Raw genomic sequence first — 25,014 nt, forward strand, 5'->3', positions numbered from 1 at the left:
AGTGCCATTTAAACCTGGTTGTTTTCTTACAGATTCTTTATTAGATAACTAGATAACATCAGTGCAACTGGCTGTGTTTTGCTCCTTGATATTTCCTTGATTAGAGAACTACCTAATTAGGAAGGTACTTGATAAAGGAACTTTAGCTGTGGAGTCCTTGGTGCTATTTGAACTAGTTATTTGCTTGCAGAAGTTTATTACCTAATTAGTGTTAGTCAATTTTGAATTTGTTCTCTCTTTATATACACTAGCTTGGCTGGCAAGTGTTGGTGGCAGTTTGCTTTTCTTGATTGGCAAGTGTTGGTGGCAGTTTGCTTTTCTTGATAGGTCCTTGATTATGTATTGATTGATTAAGGAAGGAAAAGAGCTCTAAAAAAATGAAATGTCTGAAATACTCCTGGCAGGGATCAAAACTTTTGAAAAAGGGAAAATTCCATGTGGGCTGGTTCATGGCTTTCATCCAAACACCACATTGTGCTGTTGCAGAATTCCATTTTGTTGTGCATCTGTATGATATCACAATGCTCATGCAGCTCATTCAGTCCTTTATATCCCCCTTGCAAGGCCCTGTGGTTGCAAATTAAAGCTCCTTGTCTCTGGCCTCTAGCAAAGGATAACTCACCATGTATTTCATATATATATCCTTTGCTAGAGGCCAGAGACAAGATGCTTCCCTGGGTTTGGTTGCAAATTGCAATCACATGTCTACAGGATGTTACAAACTTTCTAAATGTGAGTTGGTTGCCAAGCGTCCAAATTGTGATCATGTGACTGTGGAGTGATAGTCATGAGTTCAAGGATGGGTGATAAGTCACTTTTTCCAAGGCAGTCATTGTTAAGTATTCCCAAATATGGCCATAGAGTGGAGTCGGCTAGCAGACTCCACTCATTGGCCCAGCTACTGGTGGGAGAAATAAAGTCCCGTCAGTGGCTGAAGCTTTGGACAGCGCCGGCTACAAAAGCTGGCGACTGCCGCGGCTGAGCGGCTTTTTACTTAAACTTAAATAGAGAGTTTTACCTGTTCCTGCCGCGTCCTGCCTCTTTACTCCGCAGACCCCCTTAACTTTGATTCATTGTAAATCAACGATCATAAGTTGAGGACAACCTGTATTCTGTTTTGTGAAAAAATGAAACAAGAAACAAAAGCATACAAGATATATATCTACAAATGTACTATATCAATGAATTGAAGTCATAATTCATTACAGTTATCTGATCTATATTAGTTAATTCAGCAAACCACAGAATTGTTGAAGTCATAAGTTTATCTTTCCAATCAATGCTGAACAATATGTTTTTTGAGCATGTCTATTTTCTTTCTCCAGGAGTCAACTCCCATGTGATAAACTTCAAAAGAATATAAACACCTGAAAATATTTAATCCTGAATGAATCCATGCAATTGCTTCTTACTGAAATGGGGCAATATATCTAAAAGATTACTTTCATTACACCATCAACCACCAAAATAGAGTGAGGTCATTTCTGAAACACTGTTCTCTCGAAAAAGATGTAATCTAAAAACCTTTATTTAAGTAACTTTTTAAAAGAAGCAAACAAAAAGATGCATATATATACTTAAAGCATTTTGAGAAAAAATAAAAAAGCAAACAAATCAAATACATTACATAATATTTGCCAGTTTGCAAATCCATCTATTAAGCACATTCTGAATGTGTTGCTTATTTGCACTAAGGTGTGTGTGTGTGTGTGTACTGTTATGTTATTGTCTCTGCGTGCACGTGTATCTCATGTGTTACATAATATGTAATACTGTATGCAATATAATATATACAATATACAATAAATTCAAAATATAATATATAGATAGCACGCAACGTAACAGGCATATAGATATAGATATAGTAAGCCAATACTCTATTCCTCTTGCAGGTTTTACTTCTAAGCCAGAGGGGGCGCTCGCTCGGCCTGAAACAGCCGGAAGTCCCTGTCCTGAGGACGATCTAGGCATCGTGCCCACCGTCACCAACTTCCGCTTCCACTCCTGCACAGGCCGCCTCGAGTCCCCTCCGATTGGTTTATTCCCTCCTCCCCCTACCGGGATTTGCTAGCTTTCCCATCCCCCCGCCCCTTCCTGCGCCGCCTTTGCACCGCCTCCGTCCCACGGGAGGCTGCTCTTGCTGGGTCTGTTCCTCTCCGGCCCCGGTGGGGAATCGCCGGGCGCTCTTTGTCCTGGAAAGGCCAAAGAGGGCGCGAGTGATCGGCGTGGCGGGGGACGGAAGGGGGATCAGGCGAAACAGGTACGTGCGAAACGGGTGTATGTGGCCAGGGAGATGCGTGTTGGGTCTCTCCGGGCGCTATGAGGCTGGTCCCGCTGCGGTTTCGACACGGGGTTGTGTCTGCTGGGCATGCCTAGAATACATCACCCTCTCTAATAATATAGGTAGTCGTCGACTTACAACAGTTCGTTTAGTGACTGAACAGCACTGAAAAAAATGACATGACCATTTTTCACACTTACGACTGTTACAGCATCCCCAGGGTCACACGATTTACATTCGGATGCTTGGCAACTGAAACACCCTTATGAGGGTTGCAATGTCACGTGGTCCCCTTTTGTGACCTTCTGACCAGCAAAGTCAAACTAACTTAAGAACTGCATTTATTTTCATTTAACAAATGTGAGAAAAGTGGGGCAAAACTTGCTTAACAAATTTCTTACTTAGCAACATAATTTTTGGGCTCGATTATGGTTGTATGTTGAGGACCACCGTACCTATAGTGTTTTCCAAATCTGGCCGTTTTAAGATGGGCAGACGCCACTCCCAGAATTCCTCAGCCAAGCACTGAATTTTGATCTTATCACCATGGGGATGCCACAATGGTCGTAAGTGTGAAAACCGGCCATAGGTCATGTTTTTCACATCTATTGTAAGTTTGAACAGTCATTAAATGAAGGGTTGTAAGTTGAGGACCATTTGTAGAGCACTTGGGAATTAGTTGGTGAGAGATTTATTTGTGGCTGGTTTCCTTTCTGTAGATCTGTAGCACCGGATTCTAGGAAGCTGAAGAAGGGCAGAGCTTCAACAACATGGCTAGCAAGCCCAGAAATCAAAAGCCAGGATGGAAACTGGCAGCCAAGGCATCTCAGTTGAAGAGACCACGGAATGTTGTTCCTTGGCAAAGCAAGGCCGAATGGGATCAAGTGATGGTGGGGCTGTATTGTGAGGACTGCCAGACGCAACGAGATGCCCTGGACAGAGTGTCTGTCTGGAAGAGCAGGTGAGAAGGAAAGTGGACAGAAAACAGCTGCCACCATTGAGGGGTTTGTTTTCACTCAGCACCGTAGGATGGGTCAATTACCCAATGGTTCTGTTTGCATATGTATATTAAACATTTACAATTGGTTGAGATAAGCTTTTGTGGTTAGCATTTTGTATGAATCCCAAACGTGGGTTCGTTCCTTAATTAAGTGATACAACTGGTATATCTGGGGAGCAAGGAGAGAGATGAGAGTGGGGAGGACCAGTTCATATCTTGCATTTACAAGCAATCATTTGAAGGCAAATTTATATGGGGAGGAGTTTTTGAGATAGTAGCCTGAATTTTGAATTAGAAACTCATCCCACCCCTTTGAGCAGTTCTCTCCAACCTTTTTGTAAAGTGTTTTTCAAACTTGGCAACATTTGGCTGAGGAATTTCAGCTGAGAGTTGAAGTCCGCACACTTTAAAGTTGCCATGGTAGAAAACCACTGTTTTAGTACATTATTCTTCAACATTTTTCTTTCAGCTGCATCAGTAATAGTCCTTACCTCAGGTAGTCCTCAACTTACCATAGCATTTCGTTTCTGAGTGAGGTGGTTGTTAAGTGAGTTTTGCCCCATTTTATGACCTGTCCTGCCACAGTTGTAAAGTGATTTGCCGCAGTTGTTAAATTATAGTCACATGGTTGTTAAGTGAATCTGGCTTCCCCATTGACTTTGCTCATGAGAAGGTCGTAAAAAGTGACCACATGGCCCCATGTCACTACACCCATCATAAATAAGAGCCAGTTGCCAAGCATCTGAATTATGATCACGTGACCACGAGATGCTGCAACGGTTGTGGTCATAAGTCATTTTTTTCAGTGCTGTTGTAACTTTGATAACGAAATGAAAGGTTGTAAGTCAGGGACTAACTGTAATAGGTATTCAAGGATTCCATGTCAAGGTCACTTATTTGCCAGATGTATTCAATTTTGTAAATATTTTTCCCCTTAGAAGCTCTTTACATATTAATTTTGGGTACAGAGAAATCCAGTGAATTCCTGATCATTGCAGAGAACTTGGGGGTTTACTGGTTGTTGTTCAGCACTATTGTGGACCACTGGCTCCCAAAATGAGTTCAGTATGTCTAAGAATGCCCTTCATCTCTGCTGCAGAAACTCTTTCAGAAACACTGAACTTCCACAGTTGATGTTCTCCTTAAGGATGCTTGTAATCTCAAAAGTGTTCTAGATCTTCAGTAGAAGGGACATAAATCACTGGATGGAAAAGATCATAATGTCACTGTGTTTAACTCTGAAATTAGGTTTGGGTCCAAGATGCCTTTAGCTGTGGAATGCACTGCAGACCTGATCCGTTGTAAGCTCCTAGATGCCTCTGGAGTTCTGAAATCCCACGAACTGATCTTGACCTATGGCCTGGCACTGGTGAGGTAAGGGTTGTGAGAACGAGGGAACAAGCTCCTTACAGAAGCTGCTGTGCAAGGTTTATTATAGAGTCTAGGGAAGAGATAGAGTTGCATTTTACAAAAAGCTTTTTTCTACCTCTAATGAAAACAGCTTCTGAATTCTGAAAGTTTTTATTTAAAGACACTCTTGAAAACTTTGAGCAAAGAACACCTTGAAAAACAATAGGAATCTATGCGGGTTCTTCAAACCCAGTCTTTTTTCTGCTAGTAAATGTTGTTGACAATGAACTCCGTATGAAGTAAGTGAGCATACCACTTGCTTCAGGTGGTAGCTGAATTGTTTATTCTGCATTGTTCTGAATATTACTATATTGCTTTTCTCTGGGCAGCTCCCAAAACTGTTTTGAAACATACATGAAAAGGAAGACTCAAAGATGACAAGAACTGAACGAAAAAGAAACAAATCCACACTATCTAGTGTAAGAGGCTTCATTCTTGCCAAAGCCCTGGATAAAGAACCAGATCTTCAAGCCCCTTTCAAAACATCAAAGAATGGGACCATCAGATCTTGGGGAAAGCCCCATGCTTCTGGGGTCCCCAAGAATTGACATTGTTTAAATGAAGAAACTCAAATACTTTGGCCACCTAATGAGAACGAAGGACTCACTGGTGAAGAGCCTAATGCTGGGAACGATTGAGGGCAAAAGAAGAAGGGACAGCAGAGAATGAGGTGGCTGGATGGAGTCACTGAAGCAACCAGTGTGAGCTTAAATGGACTCTGAGGGATGGTAGAGGACAGGAACGCCTAAAGAAACGTTGTCCATGGGGTCATGATGGGTTGGACACAACTTCGCGACTAACAACAACAAAGTGAAGAAACCTGGAGCACGCCAACACTGCCAATTCAAATCAGCAAAACAGATACTATGGGAGACAGGCAGCCCCTCAAGTAACCAGCTCCTCTGCTATGGGTCATATTGATTTCAAGATAGCGGAGGGGATAAGGGCACAATTGGAATATGTTGCATATCTTTTAGTTGTTATAGAAGTAATATAAGAAAAAAAAAGGTCTCTGGAGGGGGTGCATTGTAATATTTGTATTTTCCTCTTTTTTGTATTTAGATTTATATTTGTATTAGTATTCAAAATAAAAATATTATTTAAAAAAGAAAAAAAGAAAGTGGCTGAAGACTGGGAGGATTCTTCTTTCTGGGTTTGATTCAGTTTCAAATGACATTCTCAAACAAAAGTTGTTTCCCTGAAATCATTCAATACTTCTATCACCCACAGGTTTTTGAATCTCATCACCGAGCGGAAGCAGAAGAAGATTACCATTCCACTGAGGCATCTAGCAAAGGAGGTAAAAGGTTTGAGTTTATTAAGCTCTGGGAACTGTGAAATAATTGCATTGATTCCATCTCTGATTTTAATAATGGTTTGGTTCTTGCTCCAAGCTGAACATCCCCACCTGGATTGTTGATCTCCGTCATGACCTAACCCATGGCACCCTTCCCCAGCTGGTGACTTGCCGAAAAGGTAAGAGGATTATTTTTTTATTCCAATGAAGTTGGTGAAATTCCACATGGTGGTGCAGTGGTTAGAATGCAGTTATTGCAGGCTAACTGCCCACTGCCAAGAGTTCGATCCTGACTGGCTCAAGATTGACTCATACTTCCATCCTTCTGAGGTTGGTAAAATGAGGACCCAGCTTGCTGGATAGCTGTAAACAGAGGACTGGAAGTTGTCACTCTAGAAATCTTGAGATTTCAAAATGTAGTGGAAAATAAGGAGGAAGACCTATCAAAGATTATGATAGAATTACTAGCCGACACCATCCAAAAAAGCAAGCAGGAAATTCAAGATGACACAGATGAAGTCTATAGACTCCACCCAAACTATGCAAGGCGACACAAACTACCAAGGCATGTGAGGTTAGCTAGGAAAATGACAAAGAGATGAAATATATAGGACAAGGGATGAATCCATGATCTACAAAGGAAAAGAGATTATAACCCTAAAACAAATTTCAAGAAGAATTTGGGAACAAAGAAGACACTATCACTTCCTTTCCTCGCAACTGGTCAAGTATAAGGTGCTCTTCAGATGGCTCATTGCGGAAAGTGTGCTGATTACGTGGCAAGGTAAGAAATTCAAAACTCATATCCTGGACAAAGCGCAGGAGGTTTATGAGCACCATTTAGCTGTAGAGGAAGAACTAGACAGCAAAGATGAGATAGAAAATAAGAACAGAAATTAGAAGGGAAAGAATCAGACCAAGACATGAGAGGACAGTCGGAAATGGAATGTTTGGAAAGAGAAGGCGTGAAAACAAGAACACACAGAGAAACAAGGACAAACAGGACCGAGAACTACACATAAACAATAAAATGGAGGAAGAAATTAAAGATGTTATCAATCAACATCAATGGAATGAACTCACCAGCAAAAAGAAAACAAATATTAGTAAGACTACAAAAACAGAATATGGATACTATATGTCTACAAGCAACATGGTAGTATTTTAGAATACCCCAAAATTGAGAAACTCCATCTGTCCCTTGCTCAACAAAAGAAGAGAGGTATAGCGATATATATATAAAAGAGTGGTTGAGCCCGAAGCAAATCTAAACTGACGATGGAAAACTGATTGAAATAACAACAAATTAAAAACAAATGTTGCTTATGGTAATATGTGTGCCAAATAACAATCAGAAGGACTTTTACCACAAACTACACTGGAAAATAATAGAGATAGAAAATGAAAATATATGCCTAATAGGAGATTTTAATAAGAAGAGCTTTGCCAAATACATTCTTCGAGATGACGCAAGAACTTAATTTACAGGATACATGGAGATAACTAAATCCAAAGAAGAACCAATATACTTTTTTTAAAAAACACTATAACTCTTGTCAAGAATTGGATCATAGTCCCCTAAAAGTGAAATGGAAGGGACAGGGAAAGAGAAGAAGGTGGACTTTAAACCAAAGAGTTCTAAAGGAAAAAAAACTATGTGCAAATGATGGGAAAAGAATTGGAATTATTTCTTAAAGAAAACAAAAAAGAACAAACAACATTGCAAAATTTGTGGGATACGACTAAAGCATATATTCGGGGTTTAATGATAGCATATGTGGCACAAAGGAATAAGGAAAAGAGGAAACAACAAACGATACTGCAGGAAGAGCTTAAAAATTGGAACTCGTGTTACAAAAAGAACCCCAAAATGATAAAGGAGAAAGAGATTTAATAAAACACAAAATAAATTTAATGACACAAGAAGAAAGGGCACAAAATCTCAAAATGGCAAAATATGGCTTCTATACGGAACAAGAAGAGCTTGATAAAATAATACAGTGGGTGAGGAAAAACGATAACTAAAGCATAGAATTACTTCCTGAGATTTAAAATGAAAGAAGAAATGGTCAAGGAAACTATGATAATTTGGGCAAAAAAGTTTGGCTACAATATTGAATTAGAATACTGGGCAAAATTGTGGGGGGAAAAATATAAATTAACTACGTTGGCAACCTATAAAGAAAATGTATATAAAATGTTTTATCGTTGGCATTTACCCCCAGCAACATTAGCGAAAATGTTCCCAAATAGATTGGCAGAATGTTGGAGATGTAAGCATAAACAAGATACATTTTTTAATATGTGGTGGATATGCATAGAAGCCAGGAAATACTGGAGTAAAATAAGAAAATGGCTAGAGGAAGTTATGAAACAAAAGATCAAGTTGAAACCGGAATTATTTCTACTAGGTGTAATAAAAGGAAACTTAAGTAAGAAAATTCAGTATATTATACTCCACATAACAACTGTGGCTAGAACTGTCTGTGCACAAAATTGAAAACAGGACAACACTCCCTCAGAGGGTGTGGTGATAAAAAAGGTGCTTGACTATGTAGAGATGCTTAGACTAACTATTAAAAGACAAAGAAACTGAATACTATATGATCTGGGACTTATGGTATGAATGGTTAGAGAACGGATCTAAAGATTATACATAAGAGGTATAGTAAGATGAAAGGGAAATATATGTATTTGTATCTGAAAAGATAAAATATATATGTAAGAGTATAGATATAAAAAAACAACATATATATAGTGGAAAGGAAGAGAAATGAATATACTATTATGTCATTATGACTGATATCGATACTGAAGCGCTGTAAAAATTGGAAATGTGGTGTAAATGATGAAATATGCTTAATAAAAATATTTTTTTAAAAATGGGGACCCAGCTTGTTGGGGGCAATATGCTGACATTGCACACTGCCCAGAGAGTGCTGTAAAGCACTATGGAACCGTATATAAGTCTAAATGCTATTGCTAGTACTATTGGTCAGGTAATTGCAAATAGCCAAGCTCAAAGAGCACCAAGGAGACCACTGTTCAACCTGGAGCTGCATATAAATAGTCCTTGACTTACGACCACAATTGAGCCCAAAATTACCATTGCTAAACAAGAAAGTTGTTAAGTGAGCTTTGCCCCAATTTACAGCCTTGCCACAGTTGTTAAGTGAATCACTGCAATTGTTAAGTTAGTAAAATGGTTTTAAATGATTCTGGCTTCCCCATTGACTTCACAAGACCCTGGGACACTGGAACTGTCATAAATATAAGTCAGTTGCCAAGTGTTAAAATTTTGATCACATGACCATAGGGTTGCTGCAATAGTTATAAGTGTGAAAAACAGTCAAGTCACTTTTTTCAGTGCCATTGTAGCTTCAAATAGTCACTAAACCAACACAATTATCAAATTTGTGGATGACACAAAAGCGGTTGGGCTCATTAATAAGAACAATAAGTGTGCTTATAGAAAGGAAGCACAAGGGCTGACACAGTGGTGTAAAGAAAATAATCTCACACTTAACACCAAAAAAACTAAAGAACTTATAATTGACTTCAGGAGGAAGAGGGATGTACATTTACCATTGTACATAAATGGTGAGGAGGTGGAGAGGGTAGTTTAAATTTCTGGGCACTTATATCTCGGAGACCTCATGGACTATAAATGCTAACATGCTTGTAAAGAAGGCACAGAAGAGTTTGTTCTTCCTGAGAATGCTCAGGAAGATAAATCTATCTCAGCCTCTACTTCTGTCCTACTACCACAGCACCATTGACAGCGTCCTGACATACAGCATTCTTGCAAGGAGCAGCTCTGTAGCAGACAAAAAAGCTCTGTAGAGAATCATTAAAACTGCCCAGAATATCATCGGGCTCCAGCTACCAGCCCTGGACGACATCTTTGCATCTCGCTGTTTGAGGAAGTTGCACAACATTCTCAGAGACTCTTCCCATCCTGCTCACAATCTTTGTGAACTGTTGCCTTCTGGCAGAAGATACAGAACTATTAAAACTCGGACCACATGTTTTCTGAATAGTTTTTATCCCAGAGCTATAATTGCACAATGAACTTAAGGACCACCATCAGTGAGCTGTTGGACAGGATTACTTGGTCTTTTGGGTGGATACTTGTGTGTTTTTAGGGGGCGGGGAATTTTGGTGGGTGCAGGGGTGTTTGGGGATTGTGTGTGTGCGTGTTGGGTCTGGTCTCTGGATGTTATATGAATTTCGTTGTATGTATACTGTGTACATATGTACAATGACAACAAATTATTATAGTTATTAATTATAAATATAGTTATTAGTTATTATTAATATTGTTATTAATATTGTTATTATTAGAATGATTTTAAGTCAATAACTACCTGTAATCTCTTCTCTTGGGTTCATTATTCATTATGGTGTTCAATGTGCTTGCCATATTTTCAGAATAAGGAGATGGAAGAGAGGAAAAAAGAGGAAAATTTGTTTTTTTTTTTATAATTTTGCTTATTTAAGGTGGATTTCAGGAAGGCATTGGGATTATGCCCATTTCTGTGAAGCCAGTGGGTTTTAAGGAGGGGTGTATGGATCCTTTATTTGAAGATGTGGTTCTGTTCCCAAGCATGGGGGTTGGATTGTCAGAGCCCATGAGGTTGTTCTTTTAATTATTACTTTGTTATAGTTGGCTTCTGGTTATGCATTTTTAATGCAGTTAGCTGCCCAGAATTTCAGAGTTGATATGGGTGACTATATGGAAGGAAGGGAGGAAACAAAATGTTTCAGATTCAAACAAATACTTTTTAATTGAAAGAACAAAACTGTCTGGTCTGAACATTTGTTTTGTGTTTTGAGCCTGACACACTTCCAAGAATAATTAGAACGGTCCTTCCTGCTCTTAAAACAGGCTGTTTCAGATCTGAAACGGCTGCAACTTGAAATATTTCAACACTTGCACTCCTTTACTCTTAGAATATTCACTTAAAAATAATGAATGCAGAAACAAAAGCAATGCTCCCTTTCTTAGCCATGAAAACCAGCTCACTCACTCTCAGCCCAGCCTATCTCACAGGGTTGTTGTTGTGGGGAAAATAGAAGGTGTGTTGGATATGTTCGCCACTTTGAGTTATGGAAGGAAGGGAGGAAAGAAGGAGTCGCTTCCTGTACAGCTACCTGAGTAAACAAGCATGTAATCAGTACATTTTTAAAAAATAAGATGAGGGGCAGGTCAGCTCCAAGTTACTGTATACATTTCTGCTATTTGATGCTATTCTTGGTGCTTTCTCCAGGTGGCGATGTTGCACTGCAGGGAGCAAATACTAATGTCCCCAGAGGATGGATAAGCTTCAGTTCTGCTCTGTAAATGGTGACTTGTTTGGAAAAGGTTTTAAGCTATAGCATGAGAAAGGGAATAGAAATGTCTCACTCTTCAGGGCAGAAGGAGAAATGCAGAATGCTTCTCTTTGTTCCAGATAAGATTTATCCAACGTGACACCCTCTAGAAGTGTGGAATTATACCTTTCAGCATGTCTCTGGAGAACACAGATCTGGGGAAAGCTGTTCCAGATTGCAGAGATCCAGGGTTTTTCCTTACATTTCCAAAAACGGGATCTTTGCAAACAATATTTATTCATCTGATTTTTATCCTGCCTTTATTATTTTATAAGTTACACAGAGTAGCAAACATGCACAATACTTCCTCCCTCCCTCCCCCCCCACCAACAACAGCCTTATGAGGTTGGCTGGGCTCAGAGAATGGCTGTCCCAGTCACCCAGCCAGCTTTCATGCCTAAGAAAGGACTAGAATTCATAGTCTCCTGGTTTCTAGGCTGGCACCTTCACCACTACACCAAACTGGTTCTCTCTTTTCTATTCTTCCCTGCCAGGTTTAGAGCTTCGATTAGGGAGCTGAGGAAATAGTTTATAGTAGATAAGGGAATAGTAAATAACTGTGAATGCCGTGTGGTTCAGTTTTACTGTTGCCTGTGTGAGGTTGTGTGCCTGGATGCAGTACCTTTGCTCTGGTGGTAGGAGGGAAGGTTAAGTCAGTATTTCTCTATCTTGGCAAAAAGTCTCTGGAGATGATTCTCAGTCATCCAGGTCAAGGTTGTCCCAAAGGTGCTTTTTCAGGAGGCAACTTGAACATTCTTGTTTTTTCTTTGAAGAGGTTTCATTTCTCATCCAAGAAGCCTCTTCAGCTCTGACTGGATAGTGGGGAATGGAAGGATTTAGGTTCCCGTGAACTCAATGGTCATTTGCAATATTTTAGAGCAGGGGTGTCCAACCTTGGCAACTTTAAGCCTGGAGGACTTCAACTCCCAGAATTCCCCAGCCAGCTTTGCTGGCTGGGGAATTCTGGGAGTTGAAGTCCTCCAGGCTTAAAGTTGCCAAGGTTGGACACCCCTGTTTTAGAGAGTCATTGAGGCCACTTGGAGGTGTGTCTGTGTTCTCAGGATCACCTGAGTAGAGCAAATGATGCGAAGCCTTTTTGGCTGCTGGATGTTTTCTTCCCTGTGTCCCTTCACTGTTGAAGACAGGCATTATCTGTTGGGAATTACTCTGCGTTGTCTGCATCTCAAACTGAAGTGCAAATGGTTTCTTCCTGGCTCTCTGAATGAATGCAAATGACCAGCTGTCTGCAAGGAATATAAATTCTTCCGTTCCCCACCATCCAGTTAGGCAGAACTGAAGAAGCTTCTTGGGTGAGAAGCAAAATGTCTTCAAAGAAAAAACAATGTCCAGTTGCCTCCTGAAAAAGCACCTTTGGGTCTATCTTGGCAACTTATCAGATGCATAGAATTCTGATGATGCTTCTTGGATGAGAAGCGAAATGTCTTTTTCTCTCTCAAGGAAAAAACAGTTCAGTTGTCTTTTGAAAAAGCATCTTTGAGACAACTATTATCTTGTCTATTTTTAATGGTGCCATCCTTTCTTCTCTGCAGGTTGTGATACCGTGCTGGACTGGCTGAGGCACTCATATTGGAGCTGCCAACTGGGCAATAATTTAGTTGAAGAAGGTGAGGAGGAAACCGAGGAATCATCAGAAGCAGATGGCGAAGATGAGATGGACAGCAGTCAAGATGATCTGGAGAAGACGCCAGATGAGCAGAAACACCAAGAACTCTGTGGTAGGTGTATTCAGATCTATTGTTTCTTCTTTCTGCATTTAATGTTTTTCTAAAGGATTCTTTTTTCCCCAAAATTTCTCTCCCCCAGGAAAAGTCAGAGATGTTTTGACTTCGTTTAAAAATCAACAACTTGAGGTAAGCTCTGTAAGATTCTTAATCAGACCAGCAATTTTTGTTTCCATTGAAAATACTTCAAACAATTAAAGTATAAGTGAAAAAAAATAAAGTATGAATTCAAGATGTTTTGCTATGATTAAAATCTTATAGTTTGGACTTTCCGATACAAGGACAAAGCAATGTCTCCTGATTTGTAATCCTCAACTTATAGCCGGATACTTAGCAACCATTCAAAATGCCAACCTTCCTGAAAAAGAGGGCTTACAACCTTGATCCAAAGTTCTTACTGTCACACAAACACCCACACTCACATGACCACACTTTGAGTGCTCTGCAACACAGCCGCCTATACAGTCATTTGCAGTGTCCCATGGGTTACGTGACCAATGTTTATGGTGGTTTTGCTAAAAATCAGCACTTCCAGTTTTGGGCAAAACCACATCTGCGACAAACAATGGGATCACACTTAACAACCGTAGAATTTGCTTAATGATCACTGCAGGAAAAAGTAAAATCAGGTTGTCATGTGACCATCATGACATATGACTGTAATGGCAGGTTCTATTATGGTCCTATGTTGGGGGCTACCTGATACTTTTTCCACATCTTCCAATATTCCTGGAATTGGAAGAAGTAAGTTCAGAGAACGTCCCAAAGGTGCTTTTTTCAGGAGGCAACTGGACTTTTTTGTTTTTCCTTTGAAGACGTTTCGCTTTTCATCCAAGAAGCTTCTTCAGCTCTGATAGGATTGTTTCCCCACTATCCTGTCAGAGCTGAAGAAGCTTATTGAATGAGAAGCGAAACGTCTTCAAAGAAAAAAAACAAAACCCAGTTGCCTCCTGAAAAAAGCACCTTTGGGACAGCCATGACCTAGATGACTGAGAATCTCTACAGAAGTTCAGAGAATGGATTTCTTGTTCAGAAAGCCACAGTTAGAATGTCTGTGGAGATTAAGTCATCCATGTCATGGTTGTCCCAAAGGCATGCTTTCAAAAGGCAACTGGACTTTGTTTTTCCTTGAAGACGTTTATATTATAATTTATATTCCTTAGTGCTAATGATCAGATAATTTCAAGGGATATAAATCCTTCCATTTGCCACCATTCAGTCAGAATTGAAGAAGCTTCTTGGATGAGAAGTGAAACGTCTTCAAGGAAAAACAAAGAAAGTCCACTTACCTTTTGTTAGAATGACATATAGAGCAGCTAGAAGGTTTAAAATAGGAAGAGGAGTGTGCATATTGTCCCACTGTCCATTTAACATATGCAGAATATATCAACATTGGATTAAAAGAAATTGGAATTAACATTGCTATATATCAACAATCTGATATATGTGGTTGGACACAAGGAAAAGGAATCTCTTTGGAAATGAAAGAAATTAGTGTAAACATCAAGCTGCTGCTCAACAGGGGTGTTGTTGTTTTTTAGAAAACTTTATGTCAATAGGCAGGGCCTACTTAATGCAGAGAGTCAGAGAGTTGAAATAGTAGTAAGCTCAAAAATTCTTAGGGATGATGACTAGAGCCGTGAAATAAAGAGGTGTCCTTGCTTGAGATAAAGGCTACAACAGATCTAGATTGAAAATTAAGATACATAGACATCAAACCAAAAACGAATGTTTATAAGGTTTCCCCCACAAAGGAAGGGAAAACATGCATGTCCCTGGATAGTGTTGCCAATCAGGGTCGGTCACTGGGACCAGAGGTTTCCTTTTCTGAGCTTTCGGACCCGTGCTGGAGATTCTTCAGGGAATCTCTCTCTAGCAGAATGCATGCTTTGGGCTATTCTGTGTTCCTTGACAATGGGCTGCAGCAAGAGACCAAAAGCCTGGAAGACTAAACCTCTGGTCCCGGTGGCCTACCCAGATTGGATCCTGCAAGGTTTTCCCCAGCTACAAATGTAGCTTTAAAAGCTGGGCCATCAAAAAGACTGTGACAAAAACATTGCTCTTGAAATGCGGTGCTGGTTGAGAATATCTTGGACCTGGAACACATGAGTTGCTAACCACACTGCTCGTTGGAAGCAGTTTTTGCAAAACTAAAGCTGAACTCTTGCATGCATCAGGTAAAGGCATGAGTCCTGGGAAAAAACCCTTATGCTTGCAGAAATAGAAGGCTAGGTGGAAAGATGCCATCACTGAGAACATAAAGCTGTGTTTTCAAAAAATCAAAGTGACTGACAGTCCTGGTAATTAAGTTTCTTGGACACAAACAGAAGTGGCAACAAAAGTAATGTAGGGAATTAAACTAATAGGGGTAGTCCTCAACGTACGACCATAATTGAGCCGAAAATTTCTGTTGCTAAGATAGTTGTTAAGTGAATTTCCCTCCATTTTATGACTTTTCTTGCCACAGTTGTAAAGTGAATCACTGCAGTTGTAATGGTAGTGATGTGGTTGTTAAGTGAACCCAGCTTCCCCACTGACTGCTTGTCAGAAGGTCACAAAAAGTAATCACCTGATTCTGAGACATTGCAACTGTCATAAATATGGGTCAGTTGCCAACCGGTATAAGTGTGAAAAACTCATAAGTCACTTTTTTCAGTGCTATTGTAACTTTGGTCACTAAACGAACTGTTGTAAGTCAAGGACTACCTGTATTTGAATTCTAAATGGACTGTCATGTTATAAATATGCACACCTAATTTGTATGGTCTATTTTTGTCTTTGAACCAGATTTATATTTATTTTGAATAGTTATGAGTACAGATGTTTTATTCCTTTCAATTTCTTCCTATTGTCTTTTCTATTCCTAATCTGATTGATTGTTGGAATCAACAGTTTTTCCAAGTTGATTGTCATAATGACTTACATCCTGTCCGTAAGGCAGCTGGCGCAATTCATGTACAACACTGGGCCCCAAACAGACTTACAACCCCATGATGGCGAACTTATGGCACATGTGCCAGAAATGGCATGCAGAACCATCTCTCCGGGCACGCCAGCCGTTGCCCATTGTTCTTCTGGGTTTTGGCACGCATGAGCGCTGGAAACCAGAAGAGCAGCTGCCCGGCACGCATGTGTGCACTGGCCAGCTGGTCTTTGTGCACACATGCGTGTTAGAAAATGGAAGACCAGGTGGCCGGTGCACATGTGGGTGCTGGCAAGCCGAGCTCCCATTTCCGCACTCAGTGCTGAAAAGGTTCACCACCACTGCTTTAACCCAACATGTGAATCTAGCCAATCCCGTCCATTGATTGATGTGCTGCTTCTTCACTGTTGCCTTAGGTTCTCAGGCAGCAGCCAGATGTCAATCAAGCTTGCAGAATTTGGAACATAGCTACTTCAGAGGTGGAGTGGGTTGTGGCTCAAATGAAAGATTTATTACAAGAGAACAGGTTGGTGGATTTCAATTCTTAGAATTTCTGAGTCAGCCATAACAATCTCCCTTGTAGTTTTTTTTTAAAATATCCCTGCAAGTAAAAACCTTACTGAAGTAAGAAGAGAATGTCTTGTCTTGTTGTGTCTTCTCCTTTTGTGCTACTTTTTTCCTTTTTTAAAAAAATACGAGATTCAGAGAGTGCTGACTGAAGCAATACAGGCTGTTTTATCCTCAAAGCCTGGATGTCCATACAGGAAGAGGTAGATTCCTATTTAAGGCTTTTTAGAAGTCCATTTTCTCCAAGGTACTAATACTCTCTGAGGTACTAATACCATTCTATAAAGCTTTAGTAAGACCACACCCAGAATACTGCATCCGGTTTTGGTCACCATAAAATAAAAAAGATGTTGAGACCCTAGAAAAAGTGCAGAGAAGAGCAACCAAGATGATTAGGGGACTGAAGACTAAAACACACGACGAACAGTTGCCAGTACTCTACATGGCTAATCTACTGAAGAGAAGGACCAGGGGAGACATGATAGCAGTGTTCCAATATTTTAGGGACTGTCACAGAGAGGTGAAGGTCAACCTATTTTCCACCTGAAGGCTAGACAAGTAATAATGCATGGAAATTGATCAAGGAGAGATTCAAACTATAAATAAGGAGAAATTTTCTGACAGTGAGAACCAGCTTGCCTTCAGAAGTTGTGGGAGCTTCATCACTGGAAGCTTTCAGAAGAAATTGGACAGCCATATGTCAGAAATGGTGAAGGGTCTCCTGCTTGGGTGGAGGGTTGGACTAGACCGCCTACAAGGTCCCTTCCAACTCTGTTACTCTACCCCACTCTACTCTACTCTACTCTACTCTACTCTACTCTACTCTACTCTACTCTTGTCATTTTGCCTTATAAATACATATTTCAGATTTTAGGTTCAGTTAGAATGCACTTAGGAACATTTCTGTGTGTAATACAAATGCAGCCAAACCACGTGCAGGGTTGCGTCAATGAAATGGAAGAGAGCAGAGTTGGCAGTAGAAATTTGGCATATAAGACTGAATATTTCAGTGAGTTGCGCCTGATTTTACAGCCTTTTCTGCTGTGGTCATTAAACAAATTACACTTGTTAAGTGAAGCATGTGGTCATTAAGTGAATCGGGTTTCTCTCATTGATTTTACTTGTTGGAAGAATCGCTAGAAAGGTTGCAAATGGTATTCACATGACCCCAGGATGCTGCAACCATCTTATTCCATGCCAGTGAGGTCCCAAATTTTGACTACGTGACCATAGAAATGCTACAATCGTCATGTGTGAGGACCAGTCTGAACTTTTATCAGTATCGTTGTAACTTCAAACAGTCACTAAACGAATGGATATAGGCTTGAGGGCTGCCTGTAATGACTTAAAACACATTGCAGGTAGTCTTCAACTTACAACCATAGTTGAGCCCAACATTTCTGTTGCTAAGTGAAACAGAAGTTTTTCTCCATTTTATGACTTTTTTTGCCCCCATTGTTCAGTGAATCATTGCAGTTGGTAAATTAGTAACATAGTTGTTAAGTGAATCTGGCTTCCCCATGGACTTTGCTAGTCAGGTCACAAAACATATGACCTGCAACCATCATAAATATGAACCAATCCCCATGCATTCAAGTTTTCATCTCGTGATCATGGGGATGCTACAAATGTCATAATTGTGAAAAACGGTCATAAGTCACTTTTTTCAGTGCCGTTGTAACTTTGAACGGTCATTAAATGAACAGTTGAAGTCCACAGGTCTTAACAATTGCCAAGGTTGGACATCCTTGCTTTAGATAGAAATGGCCTTGTAAGAAGTAACTCATTGTTTTCATTTGGGTAAGGGAGCAGGTTACATATAATTTATACAAAAAGGTTTCTGCAGTATACATAGCAGATTTGCTGATAAGCACGGCAAGGCCAGCATGTTTTGGTCAGCCAAACTCATCTTCCTAGCTACTCAGCATCAATACTTTCTGTTTGTACGAAAGGAAAGAGGAAGGAAATCCTCGGAGGTTTTTAAACTTCTCGCATCACCTTGTGATTTTGCAATACATTGCTGGATTTCCTGGTTGAGGGACTTTGACAAAGTGTGAACTTCCTCAAGTCCTGGAAATGTAAAGGAAAAAACATCCTAATTCTTTGTAGAGTGGTTTTGGAAATTAGCAGGTTTTAAATTGCTTATGGGGAAAAAAACAGCCTGGCTGTTGTGGTATAGAGCAAAGAAATTTATAGGATATATAGCTCTCCTTAATTCCTTTTTGGAGTCTCCAGTCCAAAATATGCTAGCAAATTTAAAACACAAAGAACCAGCAATGTGAATCCCATTGTTTTTCAGTACAGTGATAAAGAATAACTGTGTCCAAATATATTGGCTTTATGTATAAAGAAAATCCCTTCTAAAATACAGGGGGTCCTCGACCCAGGAACACAACTAAGCCCAAAATGTCTATTGTTAAGCGAGATTTGTTAAGTGAGTTTTGCCCCATTTTACGATTTTTCTTGTCAGAGTTGTTAAGTCAGTCGGCGCAGTTAAATTAGTAATAAAGTTGTTAAGTGAATCTGACTATCCCCATCGACTTTGCTTCTCATAAGATCATCATAAATATGAGTCAGTTGCCAAGCATCTGAATTTTGATCACATGACCATGAAGATGCTGCAACTGTCGTGTCAATAATGGTAATTAGTCACTTTTTTCAGGGCCATTGTAACTTCAGTCACTAAATGAACGGTTGCAAGTCGAGGACTACCTGTAAAGGAAGGGAGGAGAAATTCAGCAGAAATGAATACCAATTTACTAAATACCAATTGTCAATATTGTCAATAACAAGTTCAAAATGTCTGGATAGTGGATGTAGCAGTAATCTAGAGACAGCAAAATAGAAGAGACAGAACAGGACAAGATAGCAAAATAGAAAAACCTGCAAAAAGAGAACAACTGTGGCAAAAGAAAGCAAAGTTATTGATAGGCATGTAGGGTGCAATCCCAAAACAACTGGTACGCCACTGGCATTAGTCAATTGCAAAAGGCAGCTTTACTTGGGAGTAGCTTAAATCCTGTGATGGTACCTTTAATATTATTAAACAATGACATCAGTCTGTCGAAGATCTCTGGGAAGGACTCAATAGATTGGGGGGGGGGGGGTTAGGGGAATGCCAAATCCAGTCTGAATATCGAGCTGACTAGATATTAATCATAATATGGCAACCATAATAATGCTGTGGAAGATCCTAGAAAATACTCACTGGGCTTTACAATTCCTATAGGGAAGTTGTGGCTGAGACGTTGCTCGAAGATGGCTTTCTCATTCCAACTGCTGACACTTTACAGATCTTGAATATTCCTCCTCAAGGTTGGTGTATCAAGTTGCTTTTTTTTCCTTGGTCAAACAAGCAAAGTTCTCCAACCATTGGCCATTCAAAATCTGTGTAGATTAACTGCACTGGATCCTGGCAATCAATTTAATTGTCTGCGCAGTATGGCCATTCCATTCAAATGCTCAAAGCGATTACTAGGACCGGTTTGTTAAGATAAAAACCAAAGCTTCAAATTGGTAGGATTTCCAGGTTTTGACTGATTTTCTAAAGGTATGGGTTTTAATTTTAATTTAATCATCTGAAACTACCAAACACTCTTTACCAGATCAGCAGGACTCTGATAGTGGGACACGATCAGAAACGTTTCTCCTGTAGGTTTTAACTTTCAGGCAGTTTGGAAGAGAGAATAATGGTCCCTTGGATAACATCTCAAATAATAGAAAGAAATCATGCTCTACATAGTGAAAAACTGTTCATGCTAGTGAAGAATTCAAAAATTCAAGGAAAAAGTAACTTATCTGTTTTCCTTCACTGAGATTGGTTGGTGGTCTATGCCAAGGGTCTTCAAACTTGGCAAGTTTAAGACTTGTGGACTTCAGCTCCCAGAATTCCTGAGCTAACATGACTGGAGGAGGAATTCAGGGAGTTGAAGTCCTCAAGTCTTAAAGCTCTCAGGTTTGAAGACCCTGGTCTATGCCCTCTGACCCCCAGTCATCCTAAATTATTTTTACAATTGCAACTCTTTTAAATTATTTATCTTCCAAGAAAATGTTTGCCCAAGAGCTCATCTATTTCATTTTTCTTGCCCTTTTTAAATTATCAGTCACTTATTTGTTGATGTTTGTCCTTACACTTCTTTCTCTCTCTTTAAAACTAGGAATATTTATTATGGTTGTATTTTCTTGTCCCCCAAGGAATTAATATCAAATTTTAATTTTCTAATCTTTAAGGACACTGAGGAAAGGGTATTATTGTTCATATATAATATTCACTTTTTATTTTTCTACCCCGCCCGTCTTTTGTCTTGTGATTTGGAGTGTAGAAACTCACAAGTGGGATTTTAAGATCCCTCCAGCATTTCTTCGTTTCTGGCAGCCCCTGCTTAGAGGTTTGCACTCCAAACATTCCACTCAGACTCTACTGGAGAAAATGTTTGATGATTTGAAGGCGCACGCAAGGATTTCGTCACTTCGGTCTCAGTACCTCATCAACTGGATTGCAAAAATTCTGAAGGCTAACTTGCCAGTTAGTAAGTATTGGGAGGTGTTCAGACAAGATTTTCACTTAGCATTATTCTCCTTATCAGTGTGAGGGTTGATGACAAACATAATTAGAGGACTAGTCATGTTTTCCCATTGATCTTATTTGCACGACCTTTCATGGAATCTCCGCAAAAGAAATAGAAGAAAAGCTCAAAATCAGGTGTGAATGACAATTTTTTTTAAAGCGTGGCAGTTAATTTGGAAAAATCATTAGCAGAAAAACAGGTTGCATGATGCTCCAAAATGAAAGCTTTTGTGTTCTGCAAAAATATATCCTCACTTATGCATGAAAATACAAAAAACTTAAAGTACGATGTAATTTAGCAAAGATGTAAGATAACATTCTTTGTAGTTATCCTTATCAGGACAGGAATTGAGCAAAGGGTGCATTAAATACCAGTACATTTTGTGAATATGTTTGTGGTATTTTTATCACATTTGTGTAGCAAGCTGTATTCTGAAAGCTTGTCTTGAAAAGGCAAAACAAGTGGACAACAGGTTTCCAGATTCTGGTGTGATCAGCAACCAAGTCTGTCCTTTGGCTGCACATTATGGTTTTTTTTTCATGTTTTATTTATTTTATTTATGTAACATGTAAAAATCAATTTCAATCAATCAGTATGTTGTCTGGGTACAAGTATTTTTAGGCAATCATAAGTTGTTTACAATGATATTTTCACAATCTGTCGGGATCTCATCGCTTTTCAATTGTTGTGCAAATACAATTCTGGCTGCAGTTAATACATGTAAAATTAAGGATATATTTCTTTTATCATACTTTTCCGGCAGGATGCCCAATAAGAATATTTCTGGTTTCAAATCTATATGCTGCTTTATCATTTTTTCCAACCAAGTATGTATTCTCCTGAGAGCCGCTCGATCATCCAGAGAGTGGGAGGTGCTTCAGTCTACGCTGATGGCTGAGCTCAATCACTGAGGAACGCTCCGCCCTCCATCACGTGGCTCTCTTGCGTTTCCCCAGTTTGCGCCAGCCGCTGGCTAGGCTGTGCATTTCACTCCTTGGCCGATCCAAGACTTGCTCTCAGGTTTGGAAATATTTATAGAGAAAAACAAGTTATTTTCCTTAGCCTTCTGGCGCAGGACTGGGGATTTAAGGGGAGCGCGTTTTTTCGCTCCCAGGGGTTGTAGAACGGGCGACTTTCGCGCTCGGCGCAATTCCCCCAATTTGATCTCTTGCCTGCCGTTTTCTCCGCTGCGCTTGCAGCAGCTTTACTGATCGCACTGATAAGTGCTGCTGGTATCCCCCCACCGCAACGCCGCCGCCCTAAGAAGGGGCGAAACTTACTGCTTGGCTTCCTCGGCCTCTTTTAAGGCCGGAGAAGTAAAAACTTCATTGCCCTGAGCAGCCCGGGACTTCAGCAACGTGGGCGATCGCCTAGGGCGCCACCACGTGGCGGGCGCCATCTTTAAAAAAATAAAATAAAAAGATTGAGGCCTCATAGCGCTGCAAGTAACGGCCCTAGCACAGGCCTCTCAGCCTGTAGGGCCTTTGCTAATTGGTACAATTTAGTAATTGTTGGCTTCCCGCAACAGGCTCAGGGCAAGTGATTGCAGCCTATCCCTCCCGGTTGTTGCCTGGGAGCTCCAGCTGCCAGAGGCCTCTTCCAGCCTCAGGCGTTTAATTCGGATAATTGGCAATCTTTCATTAATAGAGTAATAATATTAATAATTACAATTATAATAATTATAATAATAATAATATTAATAATAATCATATATTACTAATAATAATATTAGAACAAGAATATTAACAATAGTTCTAATTTAATAGACATTGGAATATCTGCCTGTATGCAGGTCTAGATATTTCCTCATATATAGGTTTATATTTATACTGCATATAGATAGACCTGAGTGAGTTTATTCCTGTAATTTTTTTCTTATTGATATTGTACCTTAGCATTCCAAGTCTCATTGGATTGTTATCCTGCTTGTGCAGATAAGTATTAAGAATTATTTCAACATCTATATTACAGAATTTATACATCTAAATTCCAAAAGGGGTGTGGGCCAGCTGAAAGGACACCCGACCTTTGTTGTAGGTCGAACCCTTGGCGAGCCAACCGCCTTTAACTGTATTACTGTCCTTTCTTGTACAATGGCAGATGACATTCCCACCAAAGGCCCTTCTTTGAAGGCCAAATCCAAATCCTACCACCTGCGCAAACAGGCTAAGGAAACTCCTAAGGAAACACCTAAGGAGACCTCTAAGGCTTCTCAGAGAGACGCCCTACGACGTCACAGGGCTCTCGAGAGGGAATTTGACAGGCGGTCCAGAGAGACACAACCGGTACTTCCAGCACCCTCCGCTCCTTCTACCTCCAGACCCCCCTCCTCCAGATTGTTTTTCCGTCTCCAGGCGCAGCCCATCCCAGGGACACCAGGCTCCCGGCCCATCAACCAGACAGCCTCCTGAAGCTACTTTCACGCCCACGGCCGCTGGTCTTCGCCAGGAGGAGGCCCTCATCCGAGATCCCTGCGCACATACAGGCATTGATGGAACGGGCCATTCGCCAGGGATAGCAGAGGGCCTTCAACAGATGTCCAGGTCTACTCCCCTCACTGGCGCCCGAACACGCACCCACCATCAATGAGGTCCTCGCCAGATCAGACCCTACTCGTGGTCAGGTACCTTCTCAAGGAGGCAGTCCTCTCCCAGAAAGGGACCCGGAGGAGGATATAGAGTATCTAGACCAATTTGGGGGAAGAGGAAATGGAATGGGGTCTATGCAACAAGAGGAGCCCCTATCGGAGGTAGATCCTATGGAGGGGGACATGTCCGAGGATGAGGGTCTCACCCCGGACCAACCCACTGTTGCGGGCCTGTTCAAGCCCCACATGTTTAAATCCCTTTATTCAAAGCCAGGAACATCTCTGGCCTGTCGGTGCAAACCTCCTCAGCTCTCCCTCCCGGCAGAAGGTCAGGAGGACGCCATCTTTAGTCAACCCATGGTGGAGGCGGAGGTAATCCCGGCCCACCCCTATTTCATGACCTGGTCTCAAATCAACTGAATTCTACTAGGCCCCTCCCGCCCCATCCAGCCTGGACAGGAGGTTCTTTAACCTCGAGTCGAGTTTCTGTGACTTACTCAACACCCCGAGGTGGATGAGCCCATTGTTGGGTTGGCCTCCTCGTCCTCCCCAGTGACCTCCTAGAGGCTCTGAAACCCGAGGACAAGAGGTCCGAGCTCGCCCACGTAGAGCTCACCAAGCGGACTCCTGGGCCATTAGATCAGCCACTGCGGCTTCTTTCTTCACCAGATCCTCGATCCGGTGGCTTCGCAACTGAAGCAACATGTTCCCCCTCCAACACAAGGGCTCACCAGGACATAGCAAAACTGACGGCCGGCGGAATTTTCTGCTGACGCCACCTTCCATGCGGTCAAATTCTCTGCCCGGGCAATAACGCCCCATGTCACTGCTCGCCGCCTGCTCTGGCTTAAACACTGGCAGGCGGACGTTAAAAACAAAGTTAAGCTGGCTACTGCCCCCATAAAAGGGGACAAACTATTTGGCACGGCTCTGGACCCTTGCTATCTGAAACCCGGAGCAAGAGAAAATTTCTCCCTCCTCTGTTTCGGAGGTCAGAGTCTAGAGGCCCCAGCCATTTCGGAGAGGCTCCTCCCGCCCTTTCTACCAGTCTCCTTCCCGCCAAGGTACTCGAGACCCCCTCCTCCCGACCGCTCCAGCCCCAGGATCGAACCGATCCGGCCGATAGGAACAGGAGGGGCAGCGGCTACAGGCGCCTTTCAGGGGCTCAGGAGGGAGGCCCTTCCGCGAGATAGATCCCGCCCTCCCTCCCATCGGCAGACGCCAAGCACTTTGCCAACCGATGGGACTCTTCCACCTCTGATACCT

The 25,014-nt window shown here is 41.1% G+C and overlaps 1 protein-coding gene across 1 annotated transcript in view; it reads left to right on the forward strand.

Moving 5' to 3' along the window:
* The first annotated feature begins 2,086 nt into the window (after positions 1 to 2,086).
* LAS1L (LAS1 like ribosome biogenesis factor) overlaps positions 2,087 to 25,014 on the forward strand; it is a 40,657-nt gene continuing 17,729 nt past the window's right edge. Inside the window, exons 1-10 of the mRNA XM_087971952.1 lie at positions 2,087 to 2,260; positions 3,001 to 3,242; positions 4,530 to 4,655; positions 5,922 to 5,991; positions 6,086 to 6,167; positions 12,912 to 13,097; positions 13,186 to 13,232; positions 16,443 to 16,552; positions 19,823 to 19,908; positions 20,916 to 21,122. Of these exons, the coding sequence (XP_087828078.1) occupies positions 3,052 to 3,242; positions 4,530 to 4,655; positions 5,922 to 5,991; positions 6,086 to 6,167; positions 12,912 to 13,097; positions 13,186 to 13,232; positions 16,443 to 16,552; positions 19,823 to 19,908; positions 20,916 to 21,122 (1,105 nt within the window). The 5' untranslated portion in view covers positions 2,087 to 2,260; positions 3,001 to 3,051. The remainder of the gene's footprint in view (positions 2,261 to 3,000; positions 3,243 to 4,529; positions 4,656 to 5,921; positions 5,992 to 6,085; positions 6,168 to 12,911; positions 13,098 to 13,185; positions 13,233 to 16,442; positions 16,553 to 19,822; positions 19,909 to 20,915; positions 21,123 to 25,014) is intronic.

This window comes from Notechis scutatus, chromosome 10, assembly GCF_049901735.1.
Source record: "Notechis scutatus isolate UNSWTSFEM ecotype Mainland chromosome 10, rNotScu1.2, whole genome shotgun sequence".
Classification (NCBI taxonomy): domain Eukaryota; kingdom Metazoa; phylum Chordata; class Lepidosauria; order Squamata; family Elapidae; genus Notechis; species Notechis scutatus.